General features: G+C 36.8%; 2 protein-coding genes across 3 annotated transcripts in view; one reads left to right on the forward strand and one right to left on the reverse strand.

The window, feature by feature from the left end:
• Positions 1-21,739, forward strand: part of LOC140848495 (1-phosphatidylinositol 4,5-bisphosphate phosphodiesterase eta-1-like) — a 254,577-nt gene that overhangs the window by 178,374 nt on the left and 54,464 nt on the right. The window lies entirely within an intron of this gene.
• On the reverse strand, positions 13,069-20,622 carry LOC108398914 (U2 snRNP-associated SURP motif-containing protein-like). The gene is made up of 3 exons (XM_037008210.2): positions 20,481-20,622; positions 19,108-19,284; positions 13,069-17,975 (listed from the first exon to the last, which is right to left on the reverse strand). The coding sequence occupies exons 1-3, from the start codon at positions 20,495-20,497 to the stop codon at positions 17,936-17,938; spliced, it is 234 nt and encodes a 77-aa protein (XP_036864105.2). The 5' UTR covers positions 20,498-20,622; the 3' UTR covers positions 13,069-17,935.

Genomic DNA, 21,739 nt, shown 5'->3' on the forward strand with positions numbered 1-21,739 from the left:
GCAATAATAGAAGGCAGTTTTCTTGGTTTCAAAGACTGTGTCAGTATGTGTCATCAAGTGCAGACTGATGAGAAAAGAATACACATTCTCTAGTAAAATCTCCAATAACCTTCCCCTTTGGTCCAGCCTTAGATTTACGCTTTCTTTACTTTTATTTCTCCCCAATTAAATCTTTATTCAATCCAAGGTCAATTTTGGAGCACCGTATATCACCTAAGAACTTCTTAAAAAATGTTATTCACTTGTCCTAAATTAAGTTTTCTCACCTAGTGTAAATCACTTTCCATACTTTAAATTCTCTGCTATGTTTTTTGTTTCTGGGTTTTCTACGGGGTTTGCTTCTTGCACCAGTACTCTAGCTTCTTTATAACATATATTCCAATAATCATTACAGCTCCAAAGTCCCCTCCTTATGCTTCCTTTGCAGTATTCTCTTGGCAGTGTTTACCTCTACATTATTTGGTTTATCTGTAATCACTATGCCAAGTTAAAAAGAATTCTTGCCTCCCATAATGTTAAAGGGAGGGAAACTGGAAATTGAGTTGTCATATGGCCCATGATTTAATCAATCATGCTTGCATAATGAAACCCTATTAACAAAGACTCTGAAATGAGGCTCAGAGAGCTTCTGGGTTGGTGAACACATCTATGAACTGAGAGGGTGACATGCCTGAGGAAGGCATGCAGACCTTGCTGCCTATGTAGATCTTCATCTGGTTGTCCCTTTATGTCCTTTAGAAGTAAATCAGTAACCCTAAATACAGCACCTTCCTGAGTCCTCCTAGTGAATTACCAAACCTGAAGGAAGGTCAGGGGAATCCCCAAACTTGTAGCCAAGTCAGACAGAAGAGCAAGTAGCCTGGGGACTTGGGAGCTGGACCTGGTATTTTGAAGTGGGGGTGGTGCTGTGGGACTGAGCCCCTTAACCTATGGGGTCTATGCTAACTTTCAGTAGTTAAGTGCATCACACTGAATTGCAGGAGAGTGGGTGCATTTCCACTTCACTTGGCATGGAACATGGCCATCTCCTGAGTTCTAATACACAGCCCAACAGCAAATTTCCTCCACCTCCTGGGGTTCTTGCTTGAGTGATAAACCCTGTCTCCCCAGAAAAAGCTTCCACAAAAAATTCTGGCTTATCCAATCTTATACTCTATCCCACTCAAGCCCCTTAAAATCCAATCCCAGGAGTACCCACCCTGGCTTGTGCTTGCTAAGTAGAACATACTAACTTAAGAAAGTTACCATAAGTGAATTTTCTCCATTACATAATAGAGTATAAAATATATAACTAAAAAATGTAAAGGTGATTATTAAATCAATATTTTGGGAAATACCAATTTGTGAACTTTACATATCTTGTAACACATACACCAAAATAAAGTCCAGATCAGAAAGTATTTAGGCTTTTCATGAAAACATTCAACCATTACATATTTTGGAAAAACAAGCTAAGTGGTATTACTTAATGAGGAAAGATTTTTCAAACAAACACAAGGTATAAAAGAAAATTATCAACACACTTGGCCACATAAAACCTGTGACCAAATAAACAGTATAAATGCAAATAGTTGACATATATGCTCACACACATCCCATACATAATTGTGATAGAAATTACACAAGTATTTCAGATTTTGAAAAATTACACAAATGGAATTTTATCACCAAAAATGTGTTCCCACAAAAATCTGTTAATATACATAACTACTAGTTTTCATTCATGAGATATAACCAGCAGGCAACATCATCTCCTACTACACTTTTAAATATCCAGCTATTTTTCTTCCACCCACAGAGAAAAAGGAAAACCTTAGTCTCAAGTAATAAAAAGTCCATAGAGCTGTTTTAACTCACAAAGCCTGAAACAGAATGTCCAGCCCCATGTTAAGTACAAAAATGTCAAGGTCAGAGTTAATCAGTTAGGCCAAGCTCAGGAATAGTCTTTTCTTTCTTTTTATCTTTTTTTTCTGCTATCAACCTTATTTTATTAATTCTTTGTAATATTTTGCAATGTAGGATCATAACATCTTTGTTCATGTTTTCTGCATTCTGTTTTTGTTTATTTTGGTATCGTTAATGCACAATTACTTGAACATTATGGTTACTAGACTCCCTCTATTATCAAGTCCCCATTTTCTTTCTTTTCAAATTGCATCCCTCCTCCCTCAGCTAGGATAATGTAGGGGGTGGTAGACTTCTTAGTGGCTGATACTATTCTAGGATTTGAGCAGTTTGAATCTGGTAATTATTTTAAAACTGATTATTTTTCTCGGGGGCACTTCTGTACCCACTGCTGTTCTCACCTGCAGCTCCCTTGATCTGAGTCAATGCAATCCACTCAGCTGGCCTTTCTTTGTCCTTAGGTCTTAAGGAACCTGGAGATCCACTTTGGACTGTTTTCTTGTGAAGGCTCTTCACACCTCTAAGAGGCCCTTTTGTATGGGATCTAAAATAGATTCCCCCAGAATGGCTCGTTCTCATGCTTGATGGTCATCTGGTCTTTTGTAAGCAACCCAGCAGTTTTTGTCAAAGCAAATGCTGAGCACAGAACAGTCTCAACACATTAGTAATTCTCCCCTCATCAGCCAAAGCAACTTAGCCACCCTCTCAGGTTCCAGGTTTCCTGGGTATGAGTCAAACACCTGCTTTCAGAGCTGCAGGAGATTCCTGTGAAGCTCCCCAAACTTGGGCTTTACAGCTTCCCCTTTGGTGGCGTGGTCACTTGTTTACTATTCTTCCCCATGAAATGAGTTCTCAAGTTCATAAGAGATAGCTTCCCACTATGTCACCATAGGATGCAATACTGAAAAGAGAACAGCATTTATTATAACTAAATTAAATTCCTATTGTAAATGGGGGGAATCACATTCTTGCCTAAAAGAAAGGGGACTCATCTGTAACAGAAGGGAGGCAGGGGAGAATCTGCATAGACAAAATCCTTTCTTTGAAATGTATCAACTCTCCAAATATCTATCTGTGATTCAATGTTTTTCTTTCAATCCAAAGATTAAGTCTACATTCCAAAATATTTTATTCAAATACCACATACTTACATGAGACTATATGCTCATAACTACCTAGACTGAAATAACTCAGTATTTATTTTAAAATGAGTATGAATATACAGAATACCTAAAAATAAAACAGTTATCAGTTACCCAAAGTAATCAATCATATGAAACTCTGGCATTCTGGTAGCTTTGAAAAACAAGTCCTCTCTAGGATCATTATTATTCAACTGCTTTGGTTGGACTGTGGTTCAAAATGAATCCAGGAGACTGACAAATCACCTCCCCTTTTTAAAAAATGCAACTAAAACCTGAATAAAATTGTTAAAAAAAAAAACAAAAAAACTTTTTCAGCACTCTGAAATCAAATGATGTCCAAAACTAAGAAAAAACTATGAAAACCACTGAAGTTCTGTTAAGAACACTGTGAGCCTGTGGTGGTGTGCTCCCATATCCTGTGCCTGGGCTTGTTGCCATTGACAGAAAGAACCACTTGACTTGATGCATTTTAAGTTAAAGTGATAATCTCAGGGGGAAACAACCAGAGTCTGAGCCCGCAGTCCTGTTTGGGGCAAACAAGAGAGAGAGAGCAGCTCGTACTTAACTGGAAGCTGTGGAGGTTAAGACAGCTAGGGCTTTGATAAGGGCTTTAAACACTCCACATTTACCAGAGGCATGCAGACTAGAACCTGAAGCTTGTCCAAGCCACCCACACACCCACCCCTGCCCAAGCCTCCACATATGCAAAAGGAGAAGCAAAAAAGAATATTAGCAAAAACTAGGGCAGAGTTGAAAATGACTGAACATTGAAGATAACTTGGTGGCCCACACAAAGATCCATCAGCAGAGTGGAAGGCCTGAGTGACAGGGTTTGAACACAATCTCTGTCCACTCTTTGGCTAAATGCTAATAAGTAACGCAGACAGAAGCAACAGAAGATAAAGATTTAAAATTTTTTTAAATGATCAGAGACATTGCAGAAATGAAACAATGTGTAAAATACATTAAGTGAAGAAAAGGTGCAGAATAATGTTAAAAGTGGTCTGCCATTTTCATAATATATATATATACATTAATTTATGCATGGAATATTTCTATAAGGACACACAGGAAACTGGTAATGGTGGGGACGAGGTCTGAAGTAGAAGATACATGTGCTACTGTCCACTGTACACTTTTTTATACTGATTATTTTTTTTTTTTTTTTTGAGAGGGCATCTCTCATATTTATTGATCAAATGGTTGTTAACAACAATAAAATTCAGTATAGGGGGGTCAGTGCTCAATGTACAATCATTAATCCATCTCAAGCCTAATTCTCGTCAGTCTCCAATCTTCTGAAGCATAACGAACAAGTTCTTACATGGTGAACGAATTCTTACAGAGTGAATAAATTCTTACATGGTGAACAGTACAAGGGCATTCATCACAGAAACTTTCGGTTTTGATCATGCAATATGACCTATAAACCATCAGGTCAAATATGAATATTCATTTGATTTTTGTACTTGATTTATATGTTGATCCCACATTTCTCCTATTATTATTATTATTTTTATTTTTAATAAAATGCTGAAGTGGTAGGTAGATGCAAGATAAAGGTAGAAAACATAGTTTAGTGCTGTAAGAAGGCAAATGTAGATGATCAGATGATCAGGTGTGTGCCTATGGACTAAGTATTAATCCAGGCTAGACAAGGGCAGCAAGACATCCACGGATGCAGAAGATTTCTCTCAAAGCAGGGGGGGTGAGGTTCTGAGCCTCACCTCTGTTGATCCCCAAATTCTCACCTGATGGCCCCCCTGCGACTGTGCCTGTCTTAGGTTGTTCCTCCCTTGAGGAATCTTACCCGTCTCTGGCTAACCAGTCATATACTGATTATTTTTTAAAACTGTGTTACCTTTAAATCAAAACTTAATAAAAATACATAATAAAAAAAAATGAGCACAGACATCAATGACTGCACACCCCAGTAGAGACAGATGTCACAAATTTACTGGATGCATATTACTAAACAAGAACCCGGTGGGGGAGGAAAATCAGAATCCATAATTGCTAAGCACCTGAAATTCCACAACATTACAAAGCAAAGAAATAAGAAAGTGTGACTAAACACTCCTACTCAAACAACAGGCGTTGTCAGGCTGGATGAAAAAAGCAAGATCCATCTGATAAAACTCTTGCATTCATAGTCTCTGACCTCCTACAACACATAAGACAAGATGACACCAAACGGGTGCATGCTCCTGCAAAATATGTGAACAGACATTTCTCCCAAAGACATACAAATGGCCAATAGCATAGAGGGTATGCTCAATATCACTAGTCCTAGAGAAATTTAAATTAAATCCACAATGAGATACTATTTCGTACCCACTAGCATGGCCTCATCAGAAAGACAATAAGTACAGTAGAAGATGTGGAAAAACTGGAACCCTCTTACATTGGTGGCTAGAACATAATATTGGGATGTAAGTTACTTTGAAAAGAGTTCATCAAGATAAAAACCTTAACAGCAACTTACCACACGACCCAGCAATTTCAATTTTACAAGGCTACCGGAGAGAAATGAATGCATGTGTCCACACAGTCATGTATATGAACAACCACACACACACACACACATACAGATGGAAGGGGGAAGCAATAAAAAAATGGGGCAAATGAAAGTACTTGGTGAACACACATAACTCTTAGAAGACAACATAGGCAAAAATCTGAACATAAGCATGAGCAACTTCTTCCTGAATGCATTCTCTTCGAGCAAGGGAAACAAAAGCAAAAACAAACACTTGGGACTATATCAAACTAAAAAGTTGCTATATGGCAAAGGACACCATCAACAGAACAAAAAGGCATCCTACACTATGGGAGAATATGTTTGTAAATGACGTATCCGACAAGGTGTTAACATCCAAAATATATAAAGAACTCACACGCCTCAACACCCAAAGAGCAAATAACCCTACTACAAAATGGGAGGAGGATGTGGAGAGACAGTTCTCCAAAGAAAAAATTCAGATGGCCGACAGACACATGAAAAGATGCTCCACATCACTAATCATCAGGGAAATGCAAATGAAAACCACAATGAGATATCACCTCACACCAGTAAGGATGGCCAGCATCGAAAAGACTAAGAACAACAAATGCTGGCGACGATGAAGAGAGAGAGGAACCCTCCTACACTGCTGGCAGGAATGTAAGCTAGTTCAACTACTGAGGAAAGCATTACAGAGGTTCCTCAAAAAACTAAAAAAATAGAAATACCATTAAACCTGGGAATCTAACTCCTTGGAATTTACCCAAAGAATACAACTTCTCAGATTCAAAAAGACATATGCACCCCTATGTTTACTGCATCACTATTTACAATAGCCAAGATAAGGAAGTGACCTAAGTGTCCATCAGTAGATGAATTGATAAAGATGTGGTACATATATACAATGGAATACTATTCAGCCATAAGAAGCAAATCCTACCATTTGCAACAACATGGATGGAGCCAGAAGGTATTATGCTCAGTGAAATAAGCCAGGCAGAGAAAGACAAGTGCCAAATGATTTCCCTCATTTGTGGAGTATAACAAAACAGAAGGAACAAAATAGCAGGAGACTCACAGACTCCAAGAAGGGACTAGTGATTACCAAAGTGGAGGGGTGTGGGAGGGTGGTTGGGTAGAGAGGGAGAAGAGGATTGAGAGGTATTATGTTTAGTACACATGGTGTGGGGGGTCACAGGGAAAACAGTGTAGCACAGAGAAGGCAAATAGTGAATCTGTGGCATCTTACTACACTGACGGACAGTGACTGCAATGGGGTAAGGGTGGGGACTTGATAATGTGGGTAAATGTAGTGACCACATTGATTTTTCATGTGAAACCTTCATAAGAGTGTATATCAATAATATCTTTAAAAAAAAGACAGTTGACATAAGGAAATTTGGATATTTCTGTAACACAAAACATTTAGTAAGAAAGTATAGCATCATTTCCTTTGACAGAGCTTTCCAGGTAATTAACCAGGTAATTTATATATCAGATAAATAAGCCAAATTAGCCAAATACTCTCCCCAGTGAGAAAAAATTCCTCTGACATGTTGAAGGGGCCCTCTGGAAAATATCACAGTAAACTAGAGGTAAAAGCACCTTTTGAATTTGATTTTGGGAAGCTGTCAGAAGAAAGTTTCTCTGACACTTGCTTAAATGAGTACAGGTTGCCATGAAGAAATACTTATCCATTTAACCAGAATGACAACAAAATACCTCAAAGGCAAATACGGAAGGTTACATAGTTGTTAGCAAAGTTTAGCTTTCGGTCCTTTTAATATTAAGATCTCATTTTCTTAAATACTCAGACAACTCATTGAGACTTTAAGCATGAGAAACTGCTTTGATAAAACAATTAGAAAAACAGTTTGCAATTTTTCAACATTAAGAGCAGACTAACAGTTTAAGAAAACTTTGTCCTTTTAACTGAAAACAAAATTCTAATTTGCTATGTACTTGATATCGAGACTCATTTGCTTTAATTTTACATAGCATGACCATATCAATTCTTCCACAAAGTTTCTACAATTTTTTTTTACATTTAGAGTTCTTCCTCTTTAAATAAATAGTACTTTAGAACTAAGTTACTTTCTTTTCTCAAAAGGCACATTCTTTAGGATGCAGAAAGAAATGTTTTCCTTATTATTTTAAGTAGCTTTAATTAGAACTTAAAACCATTAGGAACTTTAATTTTCAGTGAACACTGAGAAGTAGGCTCCTATAAACTTACACTAGCATTCTTTAGATTGACAAATTTATGAACACATTTTATAATTCCTGGAACCGTGTGCTTTACAGCACAATCTCTCACTAATCACAAAATATGTCTACTTAACTTAGCAAAACTTTAAGATTTTAGGTTACCACAGAGATTCTCAGGCTGTCTGTAGGTATACACACTGTAACACACAATTATTAAGATGTTCACTTGCTACACTTATTTAGTTTACTCATTCCTAACAACTATACTAGATTACTTAAAGTTTTGATAACAACTTAAACGACTTTAGGTAAACTTAGGTAGCTGATAACCATAAGGACATGTTCGTTTTTAGTTCAACTTAAATTAGCATTAATGCTTAATATCTTCAATCAAAATTTTCTGAAAGTTTTAGAATGCCCAATTTTTACAAGTGCTTGTTTTTACATCAATTAATTCTTATTAATACCATCTGGAGGTAGAAAAATATTTTTCATTTACACACATAAACACACAAACATATTGAGACATAGTGACTACAGTTAGCAACACTTTTCATAAAAGAACATAAACACAGACAGATAAACTGATACAAAAATTTGAGTTACTGATACTCAATTGCCGTCTTTCTTTTTAGCTTATTTGATGAAAAGTGACTCCGTTTTCAAGAATACACTTTAAGGGCAATGAGTTTACATAACTGGGTAAAGGTTTAGACGGCCCCAGATGAACAGGGCCGATGAAGGCTCTGTACTGATAGGGACTGTGTGTGTCCAGGGGGCTGGAAATGAAATGCAAATACAATTCTAGCACTAATTATTTAAAGCCAAGCTGTATTGCAGCAGATAAATTTCTTCCATTTCAGGGAGTCTAGTTTAAAAACTTCCCAATTTATGAAGATCATGATGAACCCAATAAGTAGAATAGATTTTGACCAAAAAAATTTAGAAAACTAGTTCCATATTGAATTCTACGGGATTTTTTAACATTTCCCTTCTTTGCACCAAAATATATTTAGCTGCATAACCTTATTATATTGTATAGTTCTCTCAGGGGCCAAGCCTTTCTAATCAGACTTAAGACTGGTAACTGATGCTAATCGCTTTTAAGTTGCTAACGGGTGCCCAGACACATTTTATGAGATACAGAGTACAGCATTTAGTCAGGAATAAGAGCAAAGCGTGGCTCTCCTACCTTGCAGTGTTGGGCATCAGGTCTGTGAAACTGATGAAGTTAGAAGACAGGAATGTCTCCTGCCTTACTTGGAGGTCAGAGTGGCCTGAAGAAGCAGGCTGGAAGCCAGAGAGACAGAGAGAGTCACTCCTCATGGACACCCAGTCGGGCTGTCGGGGTCTGATTCCAGACATGTGGCCCTTTGAGAAGCCGCTGAAGTGTGGCCTCAGCCTAGACTCTCGAAGGTGCCCACGGCCTTCCTCAGTCCCTCGCATCCAAGGAGATGCCTCTGAAAGGGAATCCTGGCCTCCACTCAGGTGACATTCCCGGCTCCCAAGGGAGACAGGGGATCCACTGACGGAGACGCAGGGGAACCTGTGGCTCGAGACTTTGAGAACGGCAGCCGGGCTAGTCCCATTTAAGTGACTGATGAGCGCCTGATGTTGTGTGCCATAGACGGCTTCCTTCCATAAGGACAGTGAAAGAAAAGGCAGGCTTGGATGCCGATACTCACCTCTGAAGTTATCCCGGACGAGTCCCCAGAAATGATGCTGGGGGTTCTTGTTTGCAGAGTAGAAGAATGAACATTGCAAACAGTCAAGGTAGGAGAGCTAAGGGGAGGCTATTATTTGAAGAAAAAGTGAGAGGACAGACAGAGCTCCTGGCTCACACCAGGAGGGAACAAGAGAGCCCAGTGCACATAATTTTGACAAATTGTAGGGCTTTTTAACATTCCTTGAGGAAGTACTTTCCATTGGAATCTTTCTGAAGGAGCTTATAAATTTGTGGGTACAGTAAAAGCAAACTTTTCCCTATCTGCCAAAGCTAAAGGAATTGTAAAAAAAAAAAAAAAAACGATCTTTAAGATCAATGGTAGCCATGTCCCAATCGTTTGGAATCACAGCCGGAGAAGGGAGGTCTTGTTGTAAAGGTCCTGTAGGTTTAAGGACTGCATTAATTTGTCTTAAGTTATGTAAGAGTCTCGATTTTCCGGACTTCTTTTTTGTAACAAATACAGGGGAATTCCACAGGCTCATGGAGAATTCTAATCTATTCAACTATAGCTATTCTTAAGTAATATGTGTAATGCTGCCAGTTTTTCTTTACTGAGGGGCCACTGATCCACCCAAACAGGAAGAGGGATGACGTTTCTCTGTCTGTGAGCCTTTTTGAAATCTCTTAATACATTGCTCCAATCAGCCTGTCTGAGGGTTTCTTGTGGGGGCAACCAGTAACAACGTTTTTTAATATATTTGTAAAGTTAGGCAAAATCTTTCTTAGAAATTTTCACTCATGACATTTTTAGGATGGCATAGAGTAATTTTAAGTAATCCTCTGGTTTATCTGCTTTAGTTACATTTTGGTCCATTAGCGTGTCCCTGACATCTCTATCCTGTCTGTACGTATGCTTTCCGGGGAGTCCTACCAGATCGACGACCTTCAGGAGCTTCCCCACTCTGAGCTTCAGGTCCCTGTTGGGGTGCCACTTGCCAGCAGGCTCCTGCCTCTGACTCGTAGATATGGGGGTAACGTGACATAATGCTGAAGATCTAAATGGACCAGCCAGGAGTCTCAAGGCGTTGCAGCACAAGAGTAATGCCAAAAGGCTCTCCTCATATTTATTGAGCAAGTGAACTTAAACATGTAAAGATTCTGTGTTGGGGGTTCAACATAAGTTCAGAACACAATCATTATCCGACCTTGAGTCTAGCCCTAGGGCGTGATACTCCTCAAGAACACTGAAACCATGTAAGGGTGGCCATGTCACAGGAGCTGTTTTGGCTCTGATCATTCTGTTTTTGATCACGCTTCAAGAGTTGTAAGAAAATAGTCAAGTCATACATATTTGTACATTTGATTTCTATTCTACTTGATTTATGTAGTAATCCCATCAATTCCACACAAAGTATTTTTAAAAATCTAGTTAACAAAAAGGTTTTTCTAAATGTAGATTAAAAATTAAATGTCATGTATAAGACTGGGATAGCAGATTATGAACTGATTGATATTCAGTGTCCAATAAATCACTATGTCCCCAAGTGTCAGTTTATAAAACCTGTTAACTAAATACAAATCAAGTACAAGAAAATATCTTTCAAAGATACCAATGCAGTGGAATGGTAGTGTTAATCTTTAAGTTAAAACATGTTCTTCCATTAATGAGTGAATGAAAAAACAAGGCACATCTATGTGCTGCCTACAAGAGACGCACTTTAAATACGAAGACGTACACAGACTAAAAGTCAAGGGATGGAAAAAGATATTTCATGCAACTAACAGGGAGTAAAATGCAGGAGCTGCAGAACTTGTATCAGACAAAACAGACTTCAAAACAAAGAAAGTTACAAGAGACAAAGAAGGGCATTACATAATGATAAAGGGGTCAATCCAACAAAAAGATACAGCCATTATAAATATCTATGCACCCAACACAGGACCACCTATGTATGTGAAACAAATACTAACAGAATTAAAAGGGGAAATAGAATGCAATGCATTCATTCTAGGAGACTTTAACACTCCACTCACTCCAAAGGACAGATCAACCACATTGAAATAAGTAAGGAGACAGAGGCACTGAACAACACATTAGAACACATGGACCTAACAGACATCTACAGAACTCTACACCCAAAAGCAGCAGGATACACATTCTTCTCAAGTGCACATGGAACATTTTCAAGAATAGATCATATACTCGGCCACAAAAAGAGCCTCGGTAAATTCAAAAAGATTGAAATTGTACCAACCACTTGCTCGGACCACAAAGGTAGGAAACTAGAAATAAATCACACAAAGAAAATGAAAAACCCCATAAACACATGGAGGCTTCACAACATGCTCCTAAATAACCAATGGATCAATGACCAAATAAAAACAGAGATCAAGCAATATATGGAGAGAAATGACAACAATAATGCAACACCAGAAAATCTGTGGGACGCAGCCAAGGCCGTGCTAAGAGGAAAGTATATTGTAATACAGGCCCACCTCTGGAAAGAAGAAAAATCCCACATGAACAGTCTAAACTCACAATTAACAAAACTAGACAAAGAAGAACAAATGAGGCCCCAAGTCAGTAGAAGGAGGGACATAATAAAGATTAGAGTAGAAATAAATAAAATCGAGAAGAATAAAACAATAGAAAGAATCAATGAAAGCAAGAGCTGTTTCTTCAAGAAAATAAACAAAATAGATAAACCCTTAGCCAGACTTATCAAGAAAAAAAGGGAGTCTACGCACATTAACAGCATCAAAAATGAGAAAGGAAAAATCACTACTGATACCACAGAAATACAAAGAATTATTAGAGAATACTATGAAAAATTATATGCTAAGAAATTGGGTAACCTAGAAGAAATGGACAACTTTCTAGAAAAATACAACCTTCCAAGGCTGACTCAGCAAGAAACAGAAAATATGAACAGACCAATTACCAGCAACGAAACTGAATTAGTAATCAAAAAATCTACGTAAGAACAAAAGCCCTTTCCTAAAAACACCTGGACCAGATGGCTTTACTGCTAAATTTTATCAAATATTTAGTGAAGACCTAATACCCATCTTCCTTAAAGATTTCCATAGAGTAGAAGAAGAGGGAATACTTCCAAACTCACTCTATGAGGCCAGCATCACTCTAATACCAAAACCAGGCAGAGATAGTATAATAAAAAAGAAAATTACAGACCAATATCCCTGATGAACATAGATGAAAAAAGGCTCAACAAAATATTAGCAAACAGAATTCAAAAATACATAAAAAAGATCATCCATCATGATCAAGTAGGATTTATTCTAGGGATGCAAGGATGGTACAACATTTGAAAATACATCAACATCATCCACCACATCAACAAAAAGAAGGACAAAAACCACATGATCATCTCCATAGATGCTGAAAAAGCACTTGACAAAATTCAACATCCATTCATGACAAAAACTCTCAACAAAATGGGTATAGAGGGCACGTACCTCAACATAATAAAGGCCATATATGGCAAACCCACAGCCAACATTATACTCAACAGAGAGAAGCTGAAAGCCTTTCCTTTACAATCTGGAACACGACAAGGATGCCAACTCTCCCCACTTCTATTCAACATAGTACTGGAGCTCCTAGCCACATCAATCAGACAATACAAAGAAATAAAAGGCATCCACACTGGAGGAAGAAGTTAAAATGTCCTTGTTTGCAGATGACATGATAGTGTACATAAAAAACCCTAAAGAATCCACTCCAAAAATACTGGATCTAATATCTGAATTCAGCAAAGTTGCAGGATTCAAATTCAATATGCAGAAATCTGTGAAATTTCTATATACTAACAATGAACTAGCAGAAAGAGAGAGAAATCAGAAAAACAATTCCATTCACAGTTGCATCAAAAAGAAGAAAATACCTGGGAATAAACCTAACCAAGGAAGTGAAAGACCTATACTCTGAAAACTACAAGACACTCATGAGAGAAATTAAAGAAGATACCAATAAATGGAAACACATCCCATGCCCATGGATAGGAAGAATTAATATTGTCAAAATGACCATCCTGCCTGAAGCAATCTACAGATTCAGTGCAATTCTTATCAAAATACCAACGGCCTTCTTCAACAAACTAGAGAAAATAGTTCTAAAATTTATATGGAACCACAAAAGACCCCAAATAGCCAAAGCAATCCTGAGAAGGAAGAATAAAGCTGGGAGGATTATGCTCCCCAACTTCAAGCTCTACTACAAAGCCACAGTAATCAAGACAATTTGTTAACACTTTAGCTACAACTGATAAATGTAACATTACTTTTCATGCAGGATAAAGCTGCTACCAACTAGGTATGGTTACTGGGCTTGCATTAGAAAAACTATATGGAGGAAATTACATGAACTGTCTGAAGTTTGCTGTGAAAACAACAAACTTTTATTAAAATAATTACAAGTCAGAAAACAACAATAAAAGGGAAATTCCACAACCTTTGTTTGCAACTATATAATCTTTATGTAGAAAAACTATAGTGACCATCTGGAAAGCAGCTCCACAATAAATGTAATCCTTACATCAAGAGGAACTAGAATAAGGAATCAGCTCACCCAAAAGAAACTGACTTGCTGTAGAGTATTTCAGGTGAGCAGATTTCAACTATATTATTCTTATTTCTGAAAAACTGTCTTTCCTGATATTTCAAATCACCAGGGATATGATGTACAAGCGCCTGCTGAGTAAAAGGATAAAACACAAATACCTGAGCACAATTACATGTGAAAACGACTAAGGCCAATTTTCTACGAATCTACAAAACTACATAAATAACCAATTACACACACAATCCATTTACACTGAAGCTCCATGAGGTGGTACTGAATAAACACTGAGGTGCTGAACTCTCAACAATGGAATATGGCTCACTCTGAACAGCAGCACATTCCCACCTTACACTCTGTCATAACAACACTTCCCCTGGGATTTGTATTTGTGTATTATTATCTAAGTCCTAGGAAGGTGGTAACAAAAATAAAGAAAAAAGTCAGGAGGAAAATGAATTAAATACCCCCTTAAATCTATTCTAAAACATGCACGTAAAGTGAGAAACCAAGCACTGTGTGAGTTTTTACAGTCACGTCTTTTAACTTACTTGAATGATTTCATTACTATATGCACTGAATTTTCTGTTAATTTTTCCATTGAAATGTAGTAGAAGAAAATAAAGAGAAAAGCTCTCATTTCTTAAATGCACAGTCTTAGAAAGCAGTACTATTTATTTTTAAGAACTTTCTCTGCTAAAGATATCACACTGTTGTGGTAATCAGAATAGGTTAAGTCACTTTGGCAATACAGAGATTTATTTGCTCTCATTTTTAATAATCATGAACTGTTATCATGACTGTGTAATATTTTTATAATTTACACCACCAGAGGCAAATGTGTAGAAAATATATCTAAGAAACGTATATTAGATCATGACTGAAATTTCTTAAAAATATTTTCAAGTGCTTAAGAATATTAAAGTTTGGGGGGAAAAATACACAAGTCATGTAAGCAAGTATTTCCTCCAAGATTCTTTAATTGGGATAAAAGTCCCAGGGCAAGCCCACAGGGATAGTCTGCAAGAAAGAAAAAAATTAGGTCAGTGTATGTATAATTTCTCCAACTTCAGCAGAAATGCCAAAAACATTCTGAGCTACATAAAAGCATTCTTTCGGGTCAGGGCTTTTTGTTGTTTTAGTTCTTTAATCTCTAAATTCTGAGAGTGTTATAGTTTAGAAATGCTCACATTTCTAAATGTGAGCTACTAACAGTAATAAGAAACTACAATGTCAAATGAAAGATTCACAAACATAATCCTTTTCAATCATAGGTCTCTCTCTGGTAAGAAATAGACCACCATTTATTTACTTTCTCTCACCTGTAGAAGAGAGGGAGGTTAAATGGTATTAACCTGGTTATGAATCCCTGTGTACAAATGTGAGGTTAGAGAGTAAAGAGTTTAAGCCACACAACAAGAGCAGACAACAAAGGACTTCCTCTACATGTAACTATGATAGAGGAGAACTTTCAATTACAGAGCTGAATAGGGTTTTTCCTGTAACTAGAAGGCCATGCCTACAAATACTTCAGTCAACCTGTAAAAATTTTACTATCTAATTAAAAGTGTTATTTAGATAGGAAACAGATGAATAATACTAAATATTTTTTTTTAAATATGGTAAAATATCTCTCCCCTTACAATTCACCAATTTTTTTTCTGGTTCAACTTTCACAGAATCCATGAAGAGTCAAACAGGCTAATATTTTCTTGTTAAGTAAAACTGGAAACAACCTAACGATACCATTTGCAATTCCGGGGGGAAAAAAATCCAGTACAATCTAATATACACAAAAACAAACTTCACAGAACAGATACCCAATCAAACCTAAGCAATCCCCGCTCACCCACACAGAAGTAAGCCAGTCTTACTCACTTAAACAATGTTTGTTGCATCTGGATCCTGATTAAAAACTGCCATTGGAAAAATTCTGCAAATAAACACCCAAACCAGACCTAAAAATTTCTGCTCACTCCTGCTTCGCCATGTTACATTTTTAAGAGAGAAATAAATATTCCTTACAACTTGACTGGCAAAACCATTACCTGGCCAATTATTTCTAAGCCTACGCTGGATACCAACAAATGATGGAATGACCAAATCCCTAGCAACTCAACATTGTTGTCTTTGCAAAGAGAAGCAATTATACAAATTTTATTCTCCCAGGCAATGAACAGGAGAGAAAAATATTAAAAATGGCTGTATTTGTAATTTTTAAAAACCAGCACCAAATGTTCAAGTTTAATTACTCTCAGCAACATTTAGGAATTAACATTTCCTAACAATATGGGCAAACAAAAGAGTAAACGAGTAATGCATGGTGATAAGAACTACTACATAAAATAATCTGACTGGCTCATTTCTAAAGCTATTGGGGGTTTGCCCAGTTTGTGAATAGCATTCTTCACCTACGTCCCAAGTCATGGGTACAGCTTATTTTGTTGTGACTAGGCAAGATTAAGCAAAACAAACTGAGAAGATATTTTTAAAAAGCAAGCTAAGTCAAAATAATCCATTATTAGAATAGTTTTCTACTCTATTAAGGGGGAAATACACTCATCAAAAGACTATATAAAGTGCCTAAATGAAAAACTGAAAAGCAAGATTCACAAATAGTGGTAGTGTCAGTTCACATCTACATAACCCTTTATTACATTATATTCATAGCACTATTATGATCCATATTACACAAGGCTTATTTCTTCCTCATACTGTAGCAGTATTATTCCCATTATATAACAATTCCACTTCTGCAAAATTGTTTAAATCAACTTTTTGCACTTTGAATTTACAAACTATTGGATGTTAAATTGCCTGAAAACTACTTAAATTTTACGTAAAGCCAAACGTAAGTTTAAAAAAAAACAAAAAGCCCCCACAAAGGTGCTTTAAACAGAACCATGTAGAAATATACTGATACCAGTATTAGAAAAATTGCCTACGGAGGGCTATAGGGCTATAAATGTCATACAAAAATTCTATAGCTAACTCTTGCTAGAAAAGTTCTTTTATAAACAAACACCTTTTGTGATTGAAGATGAAATCAAAAGATGGAGATGCAATTTCTCCCTAAAAACAAGTAGTTGCTCAGGACATAGGCTGAGTGTATTGAAATTATTGCTTCTTTGAAAACAGAAAAAAATAGTTTAGCCAGGCATACCATTAACAAAAGACCATGCCATGTTTACATGGTCTTTTGATCTCTGGGTACTACTAGTATTATCCAAGAGAAACTTATCAAAGAAATTGGTTGGCAAACCTACCAAATAGGAGTCTCAGGTCCCTTAATTTTGATAGCCATCTTAGTCAATATAAAACTTTAGCTATTCAAACAACAAAGCTTGTAAAGTGCATTGGGTCTAAGAAACACAAAGAGCTAAACTCACTTAGTAGGACTTTAAGGGACTTGATGTCACCAATAGGGCAAAAAAACATAGTTTTCTGTTCAGATTTTATTTGAAATCTAATTCAAACTGTCAAAGCTACAAAAAGGGGAAAGACGTCTGTATTATTTTTGCTAAGTCACGACATCCTAAAACAAAATACCACTACTGCCAGCAGATCCACTATACACATTTCTGACAAAATTCATTAGCACAATAAAAATTTCATCTTGAGAAACAGCCACAATGGAGGTAATTTTTACAATATAAAACAATGAAAGGTCTACAGATGCAGTTACTCATGAGTTTACACATGCATTCACAAACAAACAAACAAAAACCCCAGGAATGCTCTTTCATTAGTTTGTTTTTTTTAAAAACAGACCATTCAGGCACAAAACAAACTTGCATTTCCAATAAGTGACAGCATCTTAAAAATATACATCAGTGTTTGTTTTTCTTTGACTTTTTATGAGACCTGTGAGGAGATTGGGACTGGGATCTGGATTTCTTCCCTGATTTTTTAGGGGATCTAGACTGTGATCACCTAGATCTCTTAGGTGTCCTTGAGCCAGATGGTGATCTAAGAAAACAAACAAAAAGGATTTATCAAAATACTCTTGTGATCAAACCTATCTTCAAATTATCTAGTGATCTTTAACAAAGCACAATGAAAGAAACTGAAATAAAAAATGCAAACTTCCCAAACCTATACTTTGCCAACTGTACACACACATGGATTTTGTACTTCCTATGCATTCTATAAGTGATCCTCAACAGTGTAGTTGCTTAAGATAGATCTGGAACCTACCACTACTCTACTAAATCAAACTCTCAAGAGGAAGGGACTGGGGATTTGCATTTTTAGCAAGCTCCCCACGATACTGATATACCACGAAGTCAGAACCTCTAAATCTACCAGATAAAGCTCAAAATAAGATAATTCATAAAACCTAAAAAACACAGCAGATTGACAGCCTATCTTTTTGAGGGAGAAAGCACCAACCACAGCAACAACATTCAGGGAAATCATTTAGGACGGTGTGACTTTGTAAGTGCTGTTCAGGAAGATCACCAACACATACACATGTAGACGTACAAGTACCATTTAGAGAAGGAAAAAGTCTCCTATTTTATAAAGATTTTACTAAAAATGGTTACACTAATTAAGTTTTAGGATATAAAGCAGTTTTAGCTCTCAGGAAAATTCCTTTATGCAACACCAGATGAATAAAACATTTTGCAACCACTTTTCTGGAACCAGAAGAAAGTACATCACACACTAAATCCCACACTGAAGAAATGGTATTTATGGTATGTATTTCCACAAGTCTCTACCCAAGAACCTTCTAATAACATTGCTGGGCATGGGGGTAATGTATTTTTCTTTCAGCCTTGACAAAAATTGAAGAATATTCTATAGAAACAAGAACACAATGAAGAGTAAAGCAGCTGCCCCTAATTCCATAGGAAACAGTGAGTATGATATGTTTAAAATTCTTGGCTGGCCTTTACTTGTTGGGAGTCTTCTTGTGCTTTAATCATAAGGAGACTTGGATGGGGAGGTGGGAGGGAATAATCTAAAATGAAAGTACCTCTCCTTAGTTTTTCTAAAATCCTCTAAAGAATGGCTACCAACCAAATTATTTCCAAAAGCTGGTAGAATGACAAGGAGACTGGCATTTGAAATATTACAAAAAAGGACTTGCATTTACCTTTTGGCCTTTTTGCTAACATCTCTAGGAGAATCTTTGTGAGATGACCTTGACCGTGAGCTCTCTTTATGAGTTCGTTCTGAACGCTCTGACCGCTCCGATTTTGGTGATGGGGATTTCACTCGTCTACCACTGCTACTGCGAGACGGGCTTGGGGATGTACTGTGTCGCCTTTTCCTATGGAACAAAGCCCCCAAAACATTCCATAAGTGAACAAAGGATCAGGTATTCATTTTCCTTCTACTAAATTAGTTATTAATTCCTATTAGTTTACACTAACTTTAGTTTCACTAACCTTTTGTTAATGTTATTTTCCAACAACATCCAAAGCCCTTTATGCCAAGAACAAATAGATCTTAAAGATAAATTGATCAAGACAAAAACTGAGTTCAATGAAATTGGATTTTCTTTTGTTATGAGAGAGATTACTGGGACAGGACAAAATTTCCTCAAGGCATCAGACTAGATGGTAAATGTTTTAATGTTAATTTCCTCCTCTTGAAACTTTTACTGTGGTTATGTAAGAAAATGAGGCATTATGTTGGCAAACTTCTCTTAAATGGTTGGGGGAAGGAAGGGTAAGAAAATTAGGCAAAAATACATATAAACAATTGGGGAATGTGGGTGAAGGACATTTGGGAATTCTTTATACTATTCTTCTCTTGCAACTTCTCTATGAATCTGAAATTATATCAAAAAAGTAGTAAAAGACAAAAAAGTGATAGATTTATTATTTAACTGATAAGTATACCTATGCTATCTGTAACTACCTTTATATTGACTTAGCCAGAATATTTTTCTTTGCTTTCGCTTAGTTTTTATTAGAAAAACCTCAGTTCTGTTAACTGAAGCAATTTTCTCTCCTAAGTCAGAGGTTTAGGACGTGTGAAAAGAAGAAATAAAGACTAAGAGAGAAATGAATTTTGATGAGAATGAAGACTTAAAGTTAGGAGCAAGTCCCTATGGCCTCTGTACACAATATCCTTTTAAGACAGGACTGGGAGACTCATTTATAGGTAGCAGCCTCAACACAAAAAACGCTTATATTGCAGGCAGCAAGGAAGATTTAGCGAGCTGTTAGTTATTTAACACTTAGATTTGATACCTAATATGGTAACTTCATTCTTGCACTAAACTAAGGCTAAGGTACCACGTGAACCATTTTAAGGGATGATGTCACAGTTAACTAAGCCAAGTGCCAACTAACTGCCCCATTTCCCAGCTAATTCTGCCTCTTACAGGCAGGAGACAAACATGTTTATCATGAAAAAATACTTTTCCAGTTTGTTGACATCAGAGATGAAAATATTACAAAATGAAACATCAATCCAAAATTTGAAACTAGAATAGGCATTAAATGAGAAATGTTTTACCTTTCTTTCCTTGTCATGGTACATTCATCTTTTTCCTTCTTGTCTTTGGGTCGAGATTCCAATTTTTCTTTACCTTTATCGCTTTCTCTTTTTCTTTCTAATTCTTTCTCTTTCTCCTTTTTTTTTAGAAAGAATATTTATAATTTTATTATAAGCCCCAGTCTTTCTTTCAGGCACCCCTGAAAGGTTGAAAAAAGAGAAAGTTTAAAGTTAAAAGGTTACTACGCACTGACAAAGTGTGGGCGACCTCAGAGAGAGGAGAGCACCGAAAGGCTGGGGGATTCCCCCTTTTAAGGCTTCTTAAGGAATGTGACTAAGGGCTGGGAGTGCAGACTTGTTCAATGGCCTTTGAATACTTACACTTAACACAAGGAACTTTCTGCTCCGATTTCACCCTGAGATACCGGCGTCCTGGTCTGGGAGCGTATTAAACACCTAGCCTGCCCAGCGCCCAGGGTGGGCTGAGTTATTGTCTGTTTGCTAAAGAGTAAGCTAAGAATCTTACTTTTAACTTCCTGGGTATTAAAATACAGTCTTTAAGATGGAATTGAGACAGGGACTATGGGATTAGGCAGAGTAGGGTGAGGGCCTCCATAGAAAAAGCAGAGCAAGAGCAGTCAGAACAATGTAACAATATGAAAAGAAGTCCCTATCAAAATTCTGTGTTAAGCATTATGCAAAGTCAGAGTCCCACTAATTCTCTAGGGTAAAGATTTCTATGAATAACTAGGAATACAGACATTCTCCAGTGAAATCACTTAAGCCTCAAAAGGCCAGGAGCAACTTGGCCTGGAATGTTTGAGTGTTCTGCAGATAAAGAAAAGTATCTCAGCATAAACAATCACTTAATTGTATCAACTACACCATGACAATCTAAAGTTTACCTTATCCTGCTAAAAGGCCCAGTTTATTTTTATTTATTTATTTTTTGAGAGGGCATCTCTCATATTTATTGATCAAATGGTTGTTAACAACAATAAAATTCTGTATAGGGGACTCAATGCACAATCATTAATCAACCCCATGCCTAATTCTCAACAGTCTCCAATCTTCTTGAGCATAACAAACAAGTTTTTACATGGTGAACAAGTTCTTACATAGTGAATAAGTTCTTACATGGTGAACAGTGCAAGCGCAGTCATCACAGAAACTTTCGGTTTTGATCACGCGTGAACTATAATCAATCAGGTCAATTATGATTATTCATTTGATTTTTATACTTGATTTATATGTGAATCCCACATTCCTCCCTTATTATT

Source organism: Manis javanica, chromosome 3 (genome assembly GCF_040802235.1).
Source record: "Manis javanica isolate MJ-LG chromosome 3, MJ_LKY, whole genome shotgun sequence".
Taxonomy (NCBI): domain Eukaryota; kingdom Metazoa; phylum Chordata; class Mammalia; order Pholidota; family Manidae; genus Manis; species Manis javanica.

Coding starts and splice junctions, on each gene's coding strand:
- LOC108398914 (XM_037008210.2), bottom strand. Junction 17,976..19,107: donor GTTAGCAAAAAGGCCAAAAG/GTAAATGCAAGT, acceptor TTGTTTTCTTAG/ATCACCATCTGGCTCAAGGA.